General features: G+C 39.8%; 1 protein-coding gene across 2 annotated transcripts; it reads left to right on the top strand.

The window, feature by feature from the left end:
* Positions 1-154: 154 nt before the first annotated feature.
* Positions 155-20,680, top strand: slc2a3a (solute carrier family 2 member 3a). Of its 2 annotated transcripts, XM_085446534.1 has the most exons (11): positions 155-562; positions 866-1,006; positions 9,367-9,468; positions 10,183-10,343; positions 11,064-11,304; positions 12,281-12,443; positions 13,821-14,008; positions 14,778-14,882; positions 14,974-15,072; positions 15,516-15,719; positions 15,799-20,680. In XM_085446534.1, exons 2-11 carry the CDS (start codon positions 995-997, stop codon positions 16,099-16,101), a joined length of 1,578 nt encoding a protein of 525 aa, XP_085302660.1. In that variant the 5' UTR covers positions 155-562; positions 866-994; the 3' UTR covers positions 16,102-20,680. The 2 variants fall into 2 exon arrangements, with proteins under 2 accessions (XP_085302660.1, XP_085302661.1); XM_085446535.1 differs by lacking the exons at positions 155-562; positions 866-1,006 and adding an exon at positions 2,141-2,165.
* The last annotated feature ends 256 nt before the right edge of the window (positions 20,681-20,936 follow it).

Raw genomic sequence — 20,936 nt, 5'->3', positions numbered from 1 at the left:
GCGTTGTTTCTGCAGCTGGAATATCCTGTGTGCCGCACTGCATGACCTGTTGCCCTGGCAACTGCCCGCCTCGCATCAACATCTGCAGCATCAGTCGTCCACTGGCTTCTGTCAAGGTCACCAGCGAGATGCATCATGGGAAGCCGAGGAGGACACCAGGACGGAGCAGGGAGGAAGAAGGGTTCACCATTATCATCCCCCACCACACTCGCTCACGCAAACTCCGTCCGCGCATGCGCCTAGTCTTTTCGTTAACTGAGCTGACCAACTAACCGAAATAAGGCTGTATCCATAATAGGACATAGACGCCGCCTCTCCTCACGGGATGCGGTGATGATGCGCAGGAGTCATGAGATCCTGCACGTCAAACTCTGACGGGGCGCGGCCACATTCACGGCGTCCCTGCGTCCTCATTTCTCATAGGCTGGCTTCAAACAGACTACAACTACGTGCGCTTCCCCTCGCAGCTCCCGTATGCACAGCCTATATGAGAAAAGAAGGGAGGCACTGCCGCAAAAAGCCACCGCTGCAGCTCCTGTGTCCGGACTGGCAGTCACGACAGGTGAGAACCCTTTATTTGTCCGCTTTGTGCACGGGTTAAGGGTCTTTGGGGGCAAGCAGGGGGTGGGAATAATCTACTACACCTCCACTTTGACCGGCATCAGGCCGCGCGAGTACAAAAAGGTTAACTTTATTATTTCAACTACTTTTTCTTTCCATTTAAACCTGCATTATAGCAGCATGGTACGGATAACTTGAGATCGGTTTCTGATGGGAAATGAGGGGAGAGTAGTCGTGTCCTCCCTGATGGAGTCGGTTTGGTACCACGGACAGCGCCTAATGAGGTTTCCTCCTTTTCCTGCAGTTTTCAGCACCGACGGGCGGGTCCTGCGAAGCCTTTTAAACACCGCCTGAAGCTCCCAGCTCCAGACTCCATCCTGCAGTTTGGAAATCCTAAAATTTGCCCGGTGTTCGCCCAGACAGACTTGAAAAGATGGAGAGTCAGGCAAGAGATTTTAATATTCTTTATTCTGTGTGACCCACGTTCAGAGAGAGAGAGAGAGAGCGGTTGTAGGACAAAACAGGCCTACTGCTCCAGTTTGCATTTAGTGAACTGGATGAAAAACAGATGAATAGTCACTGCAACTAAAGGATTTCTTTTTAATACTTTCCCTTTTTTTCTATATAGAGTGTAAGTGAAGCTGTGTGGGTGGTATAAGCCAGTATGTGCGCCATGAGAGCTCTCTGAGTCATGCAAAGCTCTGCAGATGGGTATCAAATGTGCACCATGTGTATGTTTGTGCATTCTGGTATTATCTGTCATTTCAGTAGCAGTGTCTGATTTTGTGCGACTTAATGCATATTTCATTCTACTTTATACTTTCAGTTTTATTACTGTATGTTTGTTTTAGGTTAATGAGAGAGAGATTAGACATGTAGGGTGAGAGGACAAGAAAATATGCTTCCAAAGGTTAACATGACTATAAATTGCCTCAAATTCAGATACTTTTACATATTTTCTGGTTGTCACAGTCTAACAGGTTGTCAGAGATACACAACCTTCATAGTAGATGTCAGTTTGAAGCTAAATGAATTTTGTTGAAACCTTTTGCAGTATAAATGAAGCCTTAAGATTTGCTTTCTAGTTACAAAGCATGGCACTACATTTGACACAAAAATAAGAAAGCAATTTTATTTCCTCCCAAAAATCAATGCTATGGTGGAAAGTATGTGACATATGAAGAACATCAGGTTCCCAGTAGTTTAGCTCGTGTTTCCATTTATTTGACTCAAAAAACTACTTTTTGTTCTAAATGTAATCTGAAATCTTCACATGAAAAAATGAGGAAAGATTAATTTCAAGCAATTAATTAAAAGTCATTTTGTACAGTATTAAGGTACATGCAGTTACATGTTTACAGTTATAAACTGTGCAGATTACATTAGGAATCTTAAAAGTCTTTTTTATTAAGAAACTTCTGTCAAAGATTACAGTCACAACAATTTAATAATAGTGCTGATTTAATAATGGCTGATGTTGTTGTACTTTATTGTAATTTAACAAGGAAATGTCTTAAAACAAAAGAGGGAATTGTTTCCTAAAAATAAACAAAAACCTTTTAATTGTTTCTGTAGGTGATACAAAAGACGTCAGATATTTGGTGGTGAGTACAAGGTCCAATTTCACAGGATTTGTTTGTCTTTAAATGTTTAGTGACTCAGATATTTATGACTAACCTTACACACTGAAGCAATTATAGCCTTGCTCATATGGCCTCCTTCTGCCCCACCCTCCTCTGTTCATACAAATTATGAATCTGCTTGTCAGTACACCACCTGACACCTGTGACACCCTCCCCTCACAGAAGAGCCTGAGTCCTTCATAATGAACAGATCAATACATTAACCCTGCTCCCTGGTTACCTTCAACAATTCAGTCTTCAGAGACTATGAGCTGGTTGGCTGAGTGCAGATGTAGGTCAGATGCACTCATCGTATCTGTGTGTGTGTGTGTGTGTGCATGCATGCACACACACCTCCGTGCAGCGCTGCTGTGGATTAGTGATACTTTAGTGAATGAGACGCTGCCGCATGTTTGCTGCACAGTGGTTACTTTCAGCCTCTGTCAATAAACGTGTCACCTCCAGGCTGTTGCCATGGAGATGAAGGAGGGAGGAGGGGGAGCTGTGGGCGTTCTTGGATGGATGGACAGAGGAGTGGAATAAGGGGTGGAGGTTTAAATGTACACACGTTGTGTTAAAAAAAAAAGATGCAGTATGAGCACAGAGGTCTAATGTATGCGTCATGTGATCATCTGATACACACAGTTGTACTAAATGACATGTAGGTTGTATAAACGACACAGAAATATCTGTTTGTTAAATCTGTGTTCTGCTGTATCAGGGAGGATTTCTGCACACTGGAACAGTGTGATCTGATGCTGTTATCATGAGACAGGTTGCCATAGTAACACAGCATCTGTTCAGCAAATGTGTTTGGTGCAACAGGCTACTACCAAGTTTGTCCTTCTCCTGTTTAGAGTGTTTTTAGGAGCTTGATTATTACATTTGTCTGCATGAAACCAGAGGTGTTTCCAGGGGTTTTTTTAAGACGTGGGAGACCAAGAATAATGACTTGGAAGAGTATATTATCAGAATTATACAGTGTAGAAAACTGGTTTAGAAAATCCTAATTTCCAGGCTTAGGCACAGACATGTGCACTAAATCAAATGGTATTAAATGAAATATGGAACTCTGCAGGAGTCCTATTATTAAGCTAATTGTTTTATATTGATTGAGTCATTAGCAAAGTAGTAAAAGAAGATTTAGGTTGTTTACTTAAGTAAAAATCTAACTTCTACCTGAGTAGTCTAAGAGTGCTTTTCTGAGAGTGTTTTAGAAAATATACTTGAAGTAATTAAGTAAAAGTACTCATCACAAATAATCACAGACAAAGTGGCATATTAGTGGACCATAATTATTGATTAAGTAATGATTACATCACTTAAATGTTGCAGATAGTCCAGAATAGTCCAGTCCAGTGGGATTGGGACAACATTAAGGTCCAATCTGCTGGCACCACCCTCTCCTTTTCCTGGACACGCCCTTGCATGAAACAGGTTCTCTTAAAAGGACCATTAAGTCCTTCAAATGTTTGCAGTAATGTGAATAAAATGCTTGAAATCCAGTTGGATATACCTTCATAATTCAAAATATAATCATAAAGTGTTTCATTCATAAAATCAAGAAGAGCTTCGGCAGTTAGAAGAAAGAATGTGTCCCCCAGACACAGTAGATGGACAGGTTACAATCCTCTGGATCACAGATGTCAAAGTGTAGCTGAAATGTAGCTGTACAGACATTTAACCTTCTCATTGATCGCTATTTGAGATATTTTGGGTGCTGTCAGGTGACTGACGAATTCTACTGAGTCACTGTGACTTGACAAAAAAAAAGGATGAAAAGGATGACGGAGAGGAAGACAAAGGTGAAACTGAGGTCAAATGTAGAAAGAAATGTGTGTGTGTGTGTGTGTGTGTGTGTGTGTGTGTGTGTGTGTGTGTGGGTGTGTCATAGGATATGGGAGAGCGGTTTACAGCTAAGACACTCTGAATTTCATTTTGTTCCTACGTCATGCTGGAGGCCTTTTTTCTGTGTCTCGGTTAATTAACTTTCAGCTGAACTGATGCTGATGATTTCAGACACGTGAGGAGGGCTGCATTCACAAATTCTGACTCTTTTTTTCACAGAAACTTATTACAGCCTTCAGTAACTATGTAACAATTGTGTAAAACGGCTCCATCTTCTCACCTTACAGCAGTTACAGTGTTTAGGTTGACCCCTTGTAGTTGGTGCAAGCCACTGATTTCTTCTTCTCTTCTTCTTCTTCATCAGTCAGTTCAGTCATATAACCTCTATGTTGATTTTGAGGTCATATGAGCCTAATAATAATAAATGAACACTTGAAGGTCCTTACTCCACAGGTTTAACATGCAGCACCACTGTTTGGCAGCCACATGTTTGCAGATATTTTCTAGTTTTCAAAATTTTAATTGCAGTTTAAAGATAATCTTTTTTGGTGATTGTTTATATCATAACATCCATTAAATACAGACAAATGCTCTGATGTCCATTAGCAGACACACCCAGAGAGATGTCGAGGCTTTTAGTTTGTGGTGTCTCAGAGGATTATTGATTATTTTTATATTTTACACAAATCCTTAAGGACGGGAGAAGCAAAATAGTCTTTATATCCAAAGAGTGCACTTTATGATTTATTTAATCTCAAGAAATAAAAATGAGGGTACCAGTTGTTTTAAGTACATTCACATCCCTGTCATGCAACATGACAGACTGAGACTCGTCTTTTTAATAAGCTATTCGGATCCAGGCAATTCTTTTTTAATTGTTTTACTTGATCAAAGTGCAGTCTTTGATACTCTTGACCAGTGTTGGGCAAGTTACTTTGAAAAAGTAATTAATTATAATTACTTCTTCAAAAAAGTAACTGAGTTAGTGTCACGGTCCTGGGTCTCCTGACCCAGCGTTTTTAGTTCTTTGTGATTTTTGTATTATTGTACTTGTGTGTGTGATTTATTCTATGGCTTCTAGTTTTGATCCCTTGCCCTTCATGTCTCTCTGTGTCCCCTCTGTTCTGTGTAATTGTGTGTCTTTGCATGTTTGAGTTTCTTGTTTTCTGTCACTCTGCATTGTGCATTATGTTCTCATGGTTGGTTTTTTGTTACTCTCTCTAGTCTAGTCTCTTGTGTTCCCAGCTGAGTATTTCCCTGTGTATTTTGGTTCTTAGACCTCTGCCTTATGGTTTGTGTCTCTGTATTTCTTAGTTGCTGTCTCCACTGTGTCAAGTTCGCGTCTCTGTGTGATACTTCCTGTTTTACTTTGATGGTCCGTGTCTCATGTGAATGCGTCCTGCTTTGCTTGTCTCGTCAGTCCTGATTTCTCCCAGCTGTGCCCTCCTTCTGTGTCTCATTCCCCTCGTTACTTCCCAGTGTATTTAAACCCTGTGTTTCTCTGAGTCAGTGTCGCGTCGTCCCTCATGTTGTGTGGATCTTCCTGTGCCTTCCTGCGAATGTTAGTTTACTTTTCCCCAGTTAGTTCTGTATTTCCTGTATTCTGCCGTGCCAGCATTAAAGCTGTGTTCTTTAAGTTTATCCCCGTGTCTGTGAGTCTGCATCCTGGGTCCTTCTCCTGCCTGCCGCACAGCGATTCCTGACAGTTAGTAACTGAGTTACAATGTTCTAAAAGTAATTAATTACTTGAAAAGTAACTATTGTGTTACTTAAAAAAAAAAAGTTTAACCCTCTGGGGTCCAGGGTATAACTGGCCATGTTTTACTACTTTTGATGTTTCCTCTACATTTCACCTTTAAAAACTATTTGTTTGCCTTGTTTGGTATCATTCTTTTCAGCACAACCTCACGTGTCTGAATTTACAGTCATGTTTTCATTTTGACATACTGTATTAACACAATTGATCTAAAATCAAACAAAAAACATAAAATCCCAGTAGAAAAAGTTATATTTTTTTTACTGTAACAACCACAAACATGTTTAATGAATCATATTTCTTTAAATGCAAATATAAATTGTCAATTTTAAAATCATATGCACAAGTTATTTGCAGCCTTTTACCTTTTACCCTTTTTTTTAAAATAACCATTTCAAACTATTTACAGAACAATCAGCTGTTCTGATTTCAATAAGATGTCACGCAAATTATTTGTGCCACTCTAAAAAAATAATTTCTGTCCACTATAAACATCACAGCCTGATACTTGCAGGTCTGCCAGCAGCAGGTGTATCACTCCTGTTTCTACCTGGAGACAGCAGTCACCTCATTGATCTGACACACAACACAAAACTATCCACAACACTACACACTAACTACACAACACAACACATTACCTACACACTCCAAACACGCTAAACGTCACAAATATCTCACATCTCAAAACTCTCTCTCTCTCTCTTTTTTTCTGCAGTATTTCTTTCTCTCTCTCTCTCTCTCACCGTCACTCCTAAAACTTCCCCTCTTCCTAAACAACCAAATGTCATGTTCCCATATCATTTTTTGATTGGTCGACATGGTGCATTTTTCCACCAACACGAAAGGTTTTTGTTTTGTTTTTTTATTGTTTTTGGGGGGTTTTTGCTCATAAGCAGAGAGTGCTTGCTAGTGCTGTCCTTAGACAGTAAACGTGACGAAACTATTCAGGAAAAAACACCATATAAGATGCGGTAAGCTGAACACAGCTTCAACCGTCTGTTTGTTGAAAAATAGTAACGCGGCCGCACCTCATTTTCTTGTTAGTAACGGTAACGGCGTTGTAACGATAGAAATAGTCATTAGGCTCGGCATTTAACTGTTTTTTTCTTGTGTATTGGATGGGAGTTTTCTCTTATGTTCTGTCTCTCTTAGTTCTACTCTAACACTGCTTCTCTAACCTGTGGGGTTCCACAAGGTTCAGTCCTAGGCCCATTACATTTTTCTACTTCCTTCCCTTAGCTGTCATCATTAAATCTTTTTCTGAATTATTTTTTGTTCCAATTATATGCTGATGACATTCAAATGTCCAAGTGTCAACACCTGCAAAGGCTATATATATAAGCTTACTACAATGTTTAACCCATATCAGTGATTGACACTCTCACCTTGTCTTACACACCAACAAAGCTGAGGCCATGGTCATAGCCCCTCCTGGTTTATATTCTAATTTCAGTCAAACTCTTACATCCTATTGTTCAGTCACAGTGTCTGAAATCTTGGTGTTATATTTGATGCCTCTCTGGGTTTTGACTTGCATGTAAAATCAGTGTTTCATTCCTTTTTTTTCCCATTTGAGGAACATTTCTAAATTGCAACATGTGGTCTCTTTGATGGAACTGGAGTTCCTGCATTTGTGCCTTTGTGATTAGATTATTGTAATAGCTTGTTTCTTGACTTAGATCAATTATCTTTTCACATCTCCAGACAACACCAAATGCCGCTGCCAGATTATTAACACATTCCAGCAAGTAAATTTCTTTACATTACACTCCCATTAGACTCCTATACAGATCACAGTTACTTATCATGGATCTCAAAGCACAGTTTTCATGATGGCGCTGTTGTTTTAATCCCTCCTGTTAACAATCAAGGGTCAATGAAGGTCGACTTTATCAAAGAACTCTATACTTATGTTTGAGAAATTGATCCTAGTCATGAGATTCAGGTCAAACTGGGTCACAGCAGCAGAAATTGGGCCACTGTGTCTTTGTTTCTGCTGATGTTAGTAATTCACCATGCAGCCGGTAATAAGGAGACCCACTGCTGACGGGGCGGAACTGACTGCTGTTTTTGAGGCCGCATAGAGATGTCGATGGGCCTCAGGTGATATGCTGCCCTTGGTACAACAATATCACGGCGAGGTCACATATTATTAGCGTACACTGCACTTCTCAGGATTTTTTTTGTCTCAGGGGTGTTGGTTAAACACGACCAATCAGAGGGAGAGAGAAAAAGCTACAGGGATTTTATTTCCTGCACACTTTATTGTGCTGTTGATTTAGCATAATCCATAGCAAGCTTATTATATTAAATGTATTTCAATTATGATTTTAATGTCATTGCACTGTGCAGAAGGCAATGAAGAAAAGTGAAGGGCAATCTGCACTCTAAATATAGCAGACTCACAAATATTGAATCTAACTTTTCAAGCAGAACAAATATCCTGCACCTGGTTGTACCAAAGTCCTTCCAGAAGCAACTCTTGCCAGTCAACCTGAAAATGCCTCCAGGCAGTTATTTTTAAGTGCTTACCTAAATGAATAGTGAGCAAGCTATAACTTAAATTTTGATGATAATGGGGACAAAAGTTGCACGTGTAGAATCATCACTCAAAAAACGCATTCAGCTGCTGAGCGGGTCACCACAGCAGAGGGATCGACATATTTGATTAGGTTTTACGCTGGATGCCCATCTAGGCTTGGAACCAGAACCAGGAGTAGCTTCAGACCTTCAGAGTCTGGGTTTATGGAACACAACTAATCAAATAATGCAAAAGAAAGAATGTTATTTATCCTTAAGATAAGGGTAATGTGGCAAAAGTAAATCTTAATTAAGCCATTATTTCAGTTTAGAAATAAAAGCAATAAAAGCAATAACAGAAGCATGATACTTAAAGAGCAAACCCACCCTGATAAAACTCTTCATCATATCTTATCAGCGTTACTGAAGCTTACGAACATCTGATTGCAATAACAACAGTGATGGCTCCTTTATCACACACCCTAATTTCATTAAATAGATGAATAGATTGTGTTATGAGGCCCGGTTCTGTTGCAGGACCAGATGACGGCTTCAGGATTGAATTTCGTCTGCATTCAGTTGATTATCTTCAGGAAGGACAAACACAAGCAGGAAAACAGCTGATCACAGAGCCATGGCTCTACCCAGAAGGCACTTGAGTTTTTTGTGTATTATTGTTTCGAGTATATCTTTTCATGATTTTTCTATTTGCCTTTAACCTTAAGAACGTCCTCTGAAGAATAAATAGCAGTGATTTGTGGTAGCAGCAGGTATGTTAATTAGAGTTCAAAGATGACGAGTAAGTGTGTGTCCCTACATGTGAGTGCTTCTACGTGCAGCCCGAGTGACTTCACCGTTTGATTCCTGCTATCACTGCTCCTGTGACGCTGCATCTCTGACCTGTCTGGCGTCAGCTTCTACATTTTATTGCATCTGTCTGCCTCCTGCAATGATTTAAAATCCCATCATGATATCAAATTTCATATTCAATATCTTTGTCATACCTCTTCTTCTCCCTTCTCCTCTTCCTCCTTTCATTCCCCTTCTTTCTCCGTCCAGGACAAGCAGGTCACAGGTTATCTCCTGTTCTCCCTCGCCACCGCCGTCATCGGCTCTCTGCAGTTTGGTTACAACACAGGAGTCATCAATGCTCCAGAGATGGTTGGTGAATATTAGCAATCTAATGTGATGTAGGCTTCATACTGTAGGAGATATAAGTTATTGTAAAGATTGCAAATACAAATATCTGATTTCTCAAGCATTAATTTTTGGATAATGGAGTGTTTGTTGAACCTTTAAACAAAATATATAAAAATCTCTCAAATCTTAATCTGCATATATGAGTTTTAATTTGTATCACATTTGCTACATCAGACATATATTTGCAAGTTAGTCATTAAAAATGTGTCATGCAATTTATATCATTTTTTGTCACACTGAATATGTAGAAGTCTTAAAAACACATGTATCAAATATGATGCGCTTGGCTTTAAAGGGTTAATTTTGCTTGTTTTCAGAGAAGCAAATTTACATCAGAATTATATTAAGGCTTAAATTATAAAATGTTTGTGTTAATTTGAGGGAGATTTTTATTTTACTTAACTAAGAGATAAAAGTCAGTGCTTTATTAATGTGAAAGAATAAATAACAAAAATACCCTCTTTGAAAAAGTTGTTTTGGTTGAAACAGATCTCTCCATTTACCCACTTTTCTCACTTTCTAACTTTATCTTCGTTTTAAATATAGTTATTTTTTTGTTTATTGAACACATAAAATACCAAATACTATAATGTTCTGTCTATTCTTCTGTCTGGCCAGTTCTGTGAATTGATCTGTTTTCTCATCCTCTGTCTGTGCATCCATCTTTGCCTACAGAAACTCAAATCTTTCTTCAACGTAACCTGGTATAAGCGATATAACGAGGAAATCGACCCTGGTGTTTGCACCATTGTCTGGAGCGTTGCTGTTTCCATCTTCAGTGTGGGCGGCATGGTGGGCTCCTTTAGTGTTGGTGTCATAGCTAACCGGTTTGGCAGGTACGAAACCTTCTTCATCCTGTTGTGTAATATTATAGGTAACATGCAAGATTTATTTTCTTTCACCATCTTTAGCCAAAAAACCTTTTAGTTACAGCCTCTCTATAAGAACTGTTGTTTTTACTTTTAGAGCAGTTTTGTGGACATTAAGTCACAGCAGTGTTTTTCACTACATTGGCTCTGTGCATTTCCTGTTCGGTACAGCTGAACCATCACAGCCCATTACTGTTAATGGATCTCATGAAGCGTGTCTGTCCTGAGTTCGCTGCTCTGCTCTAACGTTCCCCAGAGTTGTTCCTTTATTTCTCCATTTCCTTCTAAATTGTTTATTTGTGGTGAGTCTGCTGCCAGTCACCATGTGAAGTTACTGGGAAGTTAACACACAGCTAATGCTAGTGTTGGCTAGCAAAATGAAAAGATGGTGTCCATATAACCTAAACTGTATTTAAACTGTTTTTTGTTTTTATTTCGTCTAAAGTTAAGCCTTTTAACATGGAAATCTATGGATACTTTTGGAACCAGCCTTGAGACGTCATTCCAGGAGTTTCAGTCTTTGGGGCTTCTACATTAGCTTTAATTTTCCTCCCTGGAGTTTGGTTGAAAATGTTAGTTTTCCTTTGTCAAACGTTTTAGCATCAAGTTGTGGAGTTTTTTTGTACATTTTTTTGTTTTTTTTAATCATTAACATTCATATTCTTTCCTCAACCTCCTCATCCTCAGGCGTCGCTCCATGATCCTGGTGAACTCTCTGGCAGTGATCGGCGGCCTCCTTATGGGCTTCTCCACCATCTGTTCCTCCTACGAGATGGTGATCGCTGGGCGTCTGGTCATTGGCCTTTTCTGTGGCCTTTTTACTGGCCTGACTCCCATGTATGTTGGCGAGGTGTCACCAACGCCGCTCCGCGGAGCTTTCGGCACTCTGCACCAGCTCGGCGTGGTTGTGGGCATCCTGATCGCTCAGGTCAGCAGCTCTACTAAAAACTGCACACTAGAGATGTGTGACTGCTTGACTGCTTTAGGAAATTAATGTAATTTGCTGGAGTAAGCTTTGCACGGATCTGATTGTTTAATGCTGCAGGGGTTTTACTTTACAATATTAAGTGCCTCGAGGTGACTGCTCTTGTAAATTGGTGCTATTTAATCAAATGTAGTTGAATTGAAAGTTTATTAAGTCAAAGCTCAGAAGACATGTATATTAGGTTCATTTCAGGCATCTGAGCTAAACCTAGTTTGTATCAAGAAGTCTTTGAGTTATAGGAGTTAATTCATTATTAATTAATATGGATAATTATCATCGCTGTGGTCGTTACTCAAGAAAAGAAATGCATTACAATGCATTACACTTTTCCAGAAAGTTAAAGTTCACTTAATTACAATTTAACAACAGAAACCTTAGGATACAGTCCCACACGCTAAGACAAATGTCATTCCTAATGAGGACAAACCATCTTTCTTTTAGTTTTTACAAATGAAAAAAAGCCAACGTGACAAAGCAAAGATCAAAAGCCGCCCAAAGTGATCACTACAGTGATTCTACTTCAATTCAATTTTATTTATATTGCGCCAAATTTACAACAACAGTTACCTCAAGGTGCTTTATATTGTAAGGTAAAGAGTCTACAATAAATCAGCGAAAACCCCAACAATTAGATGGCCCACTATGAGGAAGCCCCCTGGTGACAGTGGGAAGGAAAAACTCCCTTTTAACAGGGAGAAACCTCCAGGAGAACCAGAGTCAGGAAGGGGTGGAGGAACTGTGAGGCCGTGAAATATGAAAGTTATGCATGAATTTAAAACAAGATATTCTTTAGTCTTGTCTTACTACATAGTAGTATCTACAAGAGGATATCAGCTAGGATACACAGTAAGCATTCAAACTGATTGAGTTTTATTGTTTTTATCAGTTTTACCCTTTTTCTGTGTCCCCTGATGTCTAGATCTTTGGTCTGGAAGCTCTGCTGGGTTCAGACAACCTGTGGCCTCTGCTGCTGGCCCTGACTGTGGCCCCCGCTGTCCTGCAATGCATCCTGCTGCCTTTCTGTCCCGAGAGCCCCCGCTTCCTGCTCATCAACCTCAAACAGGAAGAGGAGGCACGCAACGGTACACAATAATACATCTATAAATATACTGCAATGACACACAACATTACTGCATTTCCTGCTGCTGTGCTGGATGGACTCCAACATCTTGGATTGCACCTGGTGGTGGTGTTTCTCTCTCTCCTCTGAAGCCTCAGTGAGGTCACAGTAGCACCACCTTTTTTTAGCTTCTGATTAGAATGGCGCACCACCTCACAGTAGAAGCCCAGAGCAGAATGGAAGCTGCAGTAGAAGAAAAGAGACTGGAGTTAGCAAACTTATATTCAAAACCATCACAACACGCTGAGCTAGCAAGAGCTAGCTCATTAGCAGTGGCTGGCCTTTCAAAGTAAGAGCAAAGAAACTGTCTACTAATAAATTAATCACTTTACCTTAAAATATATGAAGCACAACACATACCAAGTATAGTCTTGTAAATGCTACTATTACTGTATAACTGCTACTAATGGGGATAATAAGGATTTCAATAAACTAAATTAAACTACCACCAATAGAAACGTAACTTCAGTCATTCACTGTTGTTAGCTTTATTGTCTCTATCCCCACGGCACCTATAACACTATAATATGTATTCTATTAGCACCAGCATTACTGCTAAAGACCACCTTGAGATGGTCCCATTGACTAACACAGTGTCTTCATGTAATAATGTTGGAACGACTCAGCAGTTACTACAGCACTGCAGCATTACAGCGACAGAAGCAGTGAGAAGGAGAGCGATTCGTTACAGATACACAGAGGTGGGATCAGCGGAGTCAGGAGGAAGGTCGAGCGTGATCAGAGAGTCCTTGAACAGACAGAAGGTTTTGGCATCTGTTCAACATGTGGCCTGTTTGGTTTGACTCTGAGGCCCTGACCCACTTCTCCTTCATGCCTCCATAAGATAAACAAACACAGTTACTGTGACTGTTTAGTGACTGCAGATTCTCTACAGAAAGCAAAATTTAGCAATGTGTCCTGATGTTATGAATAAAGGTTACGATAAACAAAGCTGCTATAACTCACAATCTTTTGTGAAGGAATAAATATGCAGATTGTCTTTTTTAAATAAACAAACTCTGACATTATGTCGGAAAAGACTTTGAACTCAGCCTGTGTGAATCCTGCTGTGTAGTGCCTGCTGGTGGCCATTATAAGATTATAGCTCATTTTAAAATGCAGTTCATGGATTGCAGGAGCCTGTCCTGAGTTTGATGTGTGATAAACATCCATGAAAATTAATCTCCACATGAACTGTGGTGAATTCTGTCCGATAGCTGTAAGTTGTTGTTCCAGCATGTTACTCTTGAATGTCTACATCTTCTTGTTGTTGCTGTTTTGTTTTTTTGTCTTTTGCATCTGTAAAGGTGAACAAAACCTGTCTCTGTTCTGTCCGCAGTGCTTGTGCGTCTGCGTGGCTCTGAGGATGTGAGCAAAGATCTGCAGGAGATGAAGGAGGAGAGCGCCAAGATGGCCAAGGAGAAGAAAGTAACCATCGCTGAACTGTTCCGCACGGCAGCGTACCGACAGCCCCTCTTCATCGCCGTCATGCTGCAGCTCTCCCAGCAGCTGTCAGGAATTAACGCTGTAAGTTTAATGGGTTTTATTGTCTGTTTTTGGTGCAGCTTTGCGGTGGTTAGTGCTGTCAGCTCACAGAAAGAAGCTTGTTCTCCCTATCCCTGTGTGGGATTACTTCGGATACTCTGACTTCCTTCCATAGACATCCATGGCATTAAGCTAATTGGTGAATTTGGCTGTGTTGTGAATATAAACAAGAGTGATTGCCTGCCTCTGTGCAACCTGTGACAGTGCTGGGATGGGCTCCAGCCTCCCTGGTGGCCCTGACTTGGATGGATGGAAGCTTAATGTTTATTTTTAGCTCTTCCTGTGCCCTTCATTTTAAAAAAAATCTATATAATAAAACTGATAAATATACGTTATAAAAATAAAAATAACAGCAGTGCTAGAAGGTATCGCTCAAACCACAGGTCAGAGTCAGAGATGGAGGGCAGTTTAGCGCTCTGAGCATTTGTTATTACATGTCTGGATCTTTTAGTTAATTTGAAAAAAATATTGGCTAAAAGTCCTCTAAAGGTTGTTATTTGACTAAAAAATGTCTTATAAGCAACGTCATGCTATAAAACTGTGTGTAGCTATTATTCCTGGATGTTGGGTAGGTTGGGCTGTTATATTCTCGCTGTTGGCAGCTCCCAGAAGGATCCTATAGAAAAATTGGTTTATAAAAGATGGAGGTCAGCGGGAAAATAAAATATGCATTATTTATTTTGATACTGTTATAAATGAGGTAATATTACATCCCTCATATTCTCACTTCCATCCTCTCTACCTCACTCAGGTGTTTTATTACTCCACTGGGATCTTTTCCTCAGCCGGTGTGCAGAAGCCGATCTACGCCACCATCGGAGCCGGCGTCGTCAACACCATCTTCACCATTGTTTCTGTGAGTGACGCCGCCGTGTGTCTTCTTCATCTTGGTATGCGTTTGTGTGCGCTGGGAAGCACACGTCACTCACAATGTCCCTGTCCTACAGTTGTTCCTAGTGGAGAAAGCAGGGCGCAGGACTCTGCACCTCCTGGGACTGGGTGGGATGGCGGTTAGCGCTCTGCTTATGACTGTGTCCCTCCTGCTGGTGAGTTTGGTGACGTCAGAGAGCAATACAGAGACGGAGTAAGAACAAAGATGTGATTGATTCTCTCCACAGCCAAAACAAAAGTAAATGCAACATCAGCTGTTTGGTTTTGTTGCTATATTGAATGGCCGATGCAGTATTTCCATCAGTTATTTCCCATAGCATTTACATATTTAAAAGCAATTAATTGGTTAATTATTCTATTTAATATTATTACTTTTTTCTGTATTTTTGTCCCTTGCCATTTTCAGTCAGTGGTTTGTATAAAGATGTGGAAACGTAGGAAAAAATTTAAAAACAAAATAATAAATAATTAAGGAGCAAATAAATATACTTAGTTCCACTGAAAAGCAAATAATTCACCATTGCATGCTCTCACTAACTGTTAGATAAGCTAATCTTTGTGATCCTGCAGTAGTAGCTCATTCTCTTTGTCTGTGCAGGATAAAATCCCTGGTATGAGCTACGTGGCCATCTTGGCTGTCATGCTTTTTGTGGCTATGTTTGAGCTGGGCCCCGGTCCAATCCCATGGTTCATTGTGGCTGAGCTGTTCTCCCAGGGGCCCCGCCCGGCAGCCATGGCTTTGGCTGGCTGCTGTAATTGGACGGCTAACTTCCTGGTTGGAATGAGCTTCCCCACACTTCAAGTAAGGGAGAGGTGATCGTTTTTTTCTTGTGGTTTATTTTGCTGTAGATCATTCTGACTCTGCTCTCTCCTCTCCTCAGGGGTGGTTGGGCCCGTGGGTGTTCCTCATCTTCACCGGCTTACTGATCGTCTTTTTCATCTTCACATTCATCAAAGTGCCCGAGACCAAAGGCAAGACCTTCGATGAGATTGCTCGTGGCTTTAGTAGTGCCGCACCTCCTCCTTCCTCGTCCACCGAGGATCCTCCAGCCAGTGCCAGCACTGCTGTGACACTTCCTGCCTCTCCTGTGAAGGAGAAGGTCCCACTGGTGGAGGCACCAGCAGCAGCTCCATCTCCGGTGGCTGAGACCACACCTCTTGAAGCTAAACAGGAGAGCAAGTAGAGCAGGTGTAGATGAGGTTTTAATGGATAAGAGAGGTTATAAACGAAGGAAGAGCCACAGCAATTTTAGACATACTCTAAATTGGAACTAAAGCTTATTTTACAGCAGGCTTAGATAACAATAGCGTTTCGAGTTCATGGGTTTGTACCTTTGAAAGGTCCTACTTTCTGCTCTCATCATCGCACTTTGGACTTCTTGTTTTTCTGAACGTTCTCACGCTTCCTTCTTTTAAATCCTCCCTTCCTTTGAAAAGAAACATACATTCCTAGGAATTCAACTGCACTCATTGACAGTGTGACTCTTTTTCAACACGGCAGTGAGTCTCAGGATGACACACTGTAAAACAAAATTGAAGCAGGTGCCGGGTAACAGTCAAGGTGAAATGATGACGCTTTTATGAAGGGGTGTAGGTGTTTGAGTTCAGGCCTGAGTGATGTTAGAATAACAATGATCCACATTTTTTTAAACTGACACACTTCTGTTTAAAATATTAGACATGTGTCGTAGTGGGCAGTATAGTGCCGTGTATATTTTAGCTGTAGTTCGTATATTATTGTAGATTTTGTTGCAATTATGTATATGGAAACGTTCTCAAATCGCAGGTCTGAAAGGATAATTGCAGTTTCTGCTTTCAGCATTTCATTAAGTGCTCACAGAGAGCTCTGAAGAGCAAAGCCAAAGAAATGGTGAACACACAACCTGAAATCGGCTCTTCACGGCGGGGATTTAACAGCCGCACAGGTCACGCTAACTGTAGAAATTCTGAAAGCTCATAAGATGTCCAAAGCTGTAATCTAGTATGCCTTTGCTTACTTGGAGTTTGGCGCCACCCTCAGTAATAACTGACAATTGCAGAGGTGTTCTGCTTCATCTTTGATCTTAGAGTTGATGTAGTTGGTGATGAATCCCAAATTTACTCCAAAAAATGTCCCGTTCACCAGAGAATTTAAAGTTATAATTATTCTATATAATGTTTATATAGACACTGAATATATACAAAGATTTATTATTTTTAGGACTGTGTCCTGTAAACAAAAACCCTTTTAATTATTTTACACACGTAGATTACGGTGGGGTAGCGTGCAATGTATATTATTTTGTTAAAGGGAAAATTATCATAGTATTTATAACCTTAGAAACTGATTTTTGTATAGAGTATATAGTTAGAAATCAAACAAAGAACTGTAGTGCTTTCCAGATTTGCCCCAAGGAGGGACACAGAGTTTGCAATAAGCTCTGTGTCCATCACCTAAAATGTAGCTCAGAGATTTAGATGCATTAATGCACCTTGTTAACCAGAGAAGCGGCAACGCAAGCAATAGAGCCAAAATCAGCAACGTAGAAGTCATTGAGCACAATAGCGCTTTATGTCTAACCTACAGAATAATCGAAACTATATTTACCTGCAGAACACTTATATCTGTCACAGCTGATGTTAGAATAGATAAAAAATCCTAAACTCTCAGTGAGCTGAGAATGGGCAGAGACCATTAAAGGGGGAAGTGCTAATACTGTAAGGATAACGGGTGACACAGCTGTCTGTGATGGTTCATGGGCTTTTATTTTAAATTATACTTTTTTCCACAAAGGGAAAATGACATAGTGGACATTTTTTAGTATTGTGTTTTCGTTCTGAAATGGAACTGTATGTGGTTTTGTTTTTATTTATATACAGAAATTGCAAAGGACTGACTGGGGCTTTAATTCTACAAAAAACAAAAAACATCTGGAAGCAGCTGGTCTGGATGCAGGACCCAGTGATTGGAGGGCAAAACCTTTTTTTTTCCAGCAGACTTTATTACATATGTGCTCCGAATGCTGGAGTTTTCTTTAAAGCTTTCTTTCTGTTGTTTGATTACGGGAACACTCAGAGAACCGAGGTTACGTAACCTCCAGTGCATTTCAGCTCGCTCTGAGAAAGTGCGTTAAATTATTTCATCCTTCAGGTCAAAATGAACTTCATCTTTCCTCATTTCTGCTAATTTTTCCCATACGTGCATCAGATTTGTTAACGTGACATGAAGAATGTCTTCAAATGCTTTAAAAATCCTTCGAATGGCCCAAATGCACTAAAACGAACCTTTGACGCAACACTGTAAGAGTATAAAAATTGTTTATTCTTACAAAAGCTGTAAGACTAAATGACTTAATAAGCAACAATCAGTCTTGTGTATTTCATACATTAATAGTGATTCCCAAATAATAAAATGAACATTAACAACCACGATTTGTAGAAATGAGACCACATCTGTGTGGTGTGAGTCTGGCTTTACGTGCTTGGGTCCAGATCCTGCCAACATTGTGACGCTTTGTCTGAAGAGTAGCACCATCAGCCATTACAGATTTATGTATTCCAAACAGTGTGCAGTGTGTGTGGTGTAGACATGTGTGACACAAAGTATATTTTATACATTCTGTCGTGACTGCGTGAATTCCTGTAGTTTCATGAAAAAAGCTATTTTCACTCATGCTGCACAACGAGGATATATTTATTGATTTATGTATTTATTTATGAATTTATTGTAATTATTGTACGCTGGAAGAATATTTGTGTGGACACGACTTCTTTCAATGCTACCTGCCTCATTTAAATGGTGGAAATATATAACTTTGCAGACCTGTTGAACTTGAGAGATTTATTGAGAGGAATATTTCTTGCAATGAGGGGATTGTTTGTGCAGTCATGACTTTGTTGTGTATTGCTGTATTTGTGGGTGATGTACTGTGCTTGCATTGAGGGAGGGGTGCGGTACGCTCCTCCTCGCCGGTGGTGTTCAGTGTTGTGTTTAGTCTCTCGACCCTGTTTAGTCACACGCAGCTTCTTCAATGACACTAACACTGAGTCTGATATTTAAAGTTCTTTCTATTACACAGCCTGCCCTGTTGGCCTTTTGTGATACAGGATACCTCCAAGATTTGAGTTCACTGCTCTCAGCATTGAGGTCACGGGTGGAGCAAAATGTTTAAAATGGAGTTTAAAAACGTACAGCTTGCTTTTGATGTGGAAAGATTGGATTTTTGCAACCTTCACGACAACACTGTAACAATATTCCAGTTAATATTTGCAAGCATGAATCTGTTATTTTACAGTGTTCCTACTGTAATCTACAGCAACAGTTTCCTGCTGTAAAAATATTACAGCACTGTGCAGTATCTAATATTCAAAATTACCTGTATTTTCACAGCTGTTTTGTAAACTTAGAACCTCTTATTCTAACTGTGGTGGAAAAGTGAATATTGTTTGTTAAAGTTGGCAAAACTTCTTCAACAGGGCTTTAAAACCTGAATGATTTGGGGTAACTCAGCCCTGATTCAACCCCTGCTTTGACTGCAGTGCATCCCAAATGTATTTGAAAGGATTTAAAACAGATATATGGACCCAGGCTCACACTGCTCCCAACAGCTACTTTAAGCACATCTACGAACCCAAAACCCTCAAAACCTTCCACTTACTGTACAAAGATAGTATAGCTGTTAATTTGTAAATATGTATTTTTTAATAGAGTACTATTTATATGTTGACTTTGGCCATTGTATGTGTGTTTGGTTCCTTTTTAGTTCGGGGTGCACATTGTCATTACTGTATCTCTCACTCTGCTTCTTTGGCTCTTAACATCCAGCAGATCACCGGTGGCCGTGTTAGATTGTAGTTCGTCTATTCTTCTGCTTCCTTTTTGGGTGTAAAGTAAGCAAAAGCTCCCTGAAATGTGGTGGATATTAACCCAGCCCTAATCATTTAGATCGCCTGAGACCTGGTGGATGTTAACTGGTTAACTAGTACCCTTGCACATTGTACACAATCTGCCTGTGAGTAAGAGTCAACTCACAGACTAACACTGCTGTCCCTGCTCTTTACTGTCCACCGGCTGTACGTGCCTGGTCACATTACACTCAGAGGTGTTTAGCACTGCTCAGTTTGGTTAGGACTTTTAGCCATATTGTTACACTTGAAAATTTCACAATAAACTGTCAAAGCTTTTGTGTTTTAAACCAGCAGTTCTGGTAATATTCATGCATCGTCATAGATATGAATCTATCACCAAGGAACAGGTCTCAACAGTTCACTTTGGCTGCTGTGATCTTTGTTCTGTTTGTGTTTCCGGCGTCGGTTTGGTCCTAACGTGTGTTGTTGATGTGTAAATAGATGTTTGAGTGTCATGTACTGTAATTCTGTTTGTGCCTCTCTCACTGTTATTAAATGTGTGTCTTTGTGAGAAAGCTTCCCGTTGCTTCCAGTACGTTAGAAAGAACTCGCTGGTTTACTCAGTAACAATAAACGAGGTTCATCTGAAACTTGAAGGCCGTGCTGTGGTTAGTGACTGGGTGTTATTTTAGACATGTTTCAAAAAGCCATTATCTTTATGGATCGTCTTTGAGTGGCAGCCAAAAATGAAGCCAAGTGATATTGATCATATGTTTTGATGGAAATAGACCAAGCTGGTGATTTAGCTTTTTATTTTATTTTATTTTTTTACATTTTTCTGTGCAACAACAGTGATGCACCCTGGCCTTTTTTGTTTGTACTGTACAAACCAGTTATTATAATGTTGTTAAATAAAATATTCATCATGTAACTACACACAGTGTGACCATCTTTCTTTCAGCACTCATGAAATTTTGTTTATAATATCCTCTTAACACGTAGTGTATCATATTTGATACATACAGTTTTTATGAGTTTTTGAGATTGCACAATACACTATTGAGCAAAAAAAATACAAGGTGCAGCAAATATGATACAAATTAAAACTAATCTATGCAAATTAATATATTTTTTATTTGTCAGGAGGCTCAATAAATGTTCCATGTTCAAAAAAGACTTTTTAGAATTTTCT

This window comes from Copadichromis virginalis, linkage group LG22 (genome assembly GCF_057382275.1).
Source record: "Copadichromis virginalis isolate Kocher_CV1m ecotype Utaka linkage group LG22, C_Virginalis_male_GT1.1, whole genome shotgun sequence".
In the NCBI taxonomy this organism is placed as follows: domain Eukaryota; kingdom Metazoa; phylum Chordata; class Actinopteri; order Cichliformes; family Cichlidae; genus Copadichromis; species Copadichromis virginalis.
The sequence above is the reverse complement of the archived record's forward strand: the minus strand, read 5'-3'. Positions and strand labels throughout refer to the sequence as shown.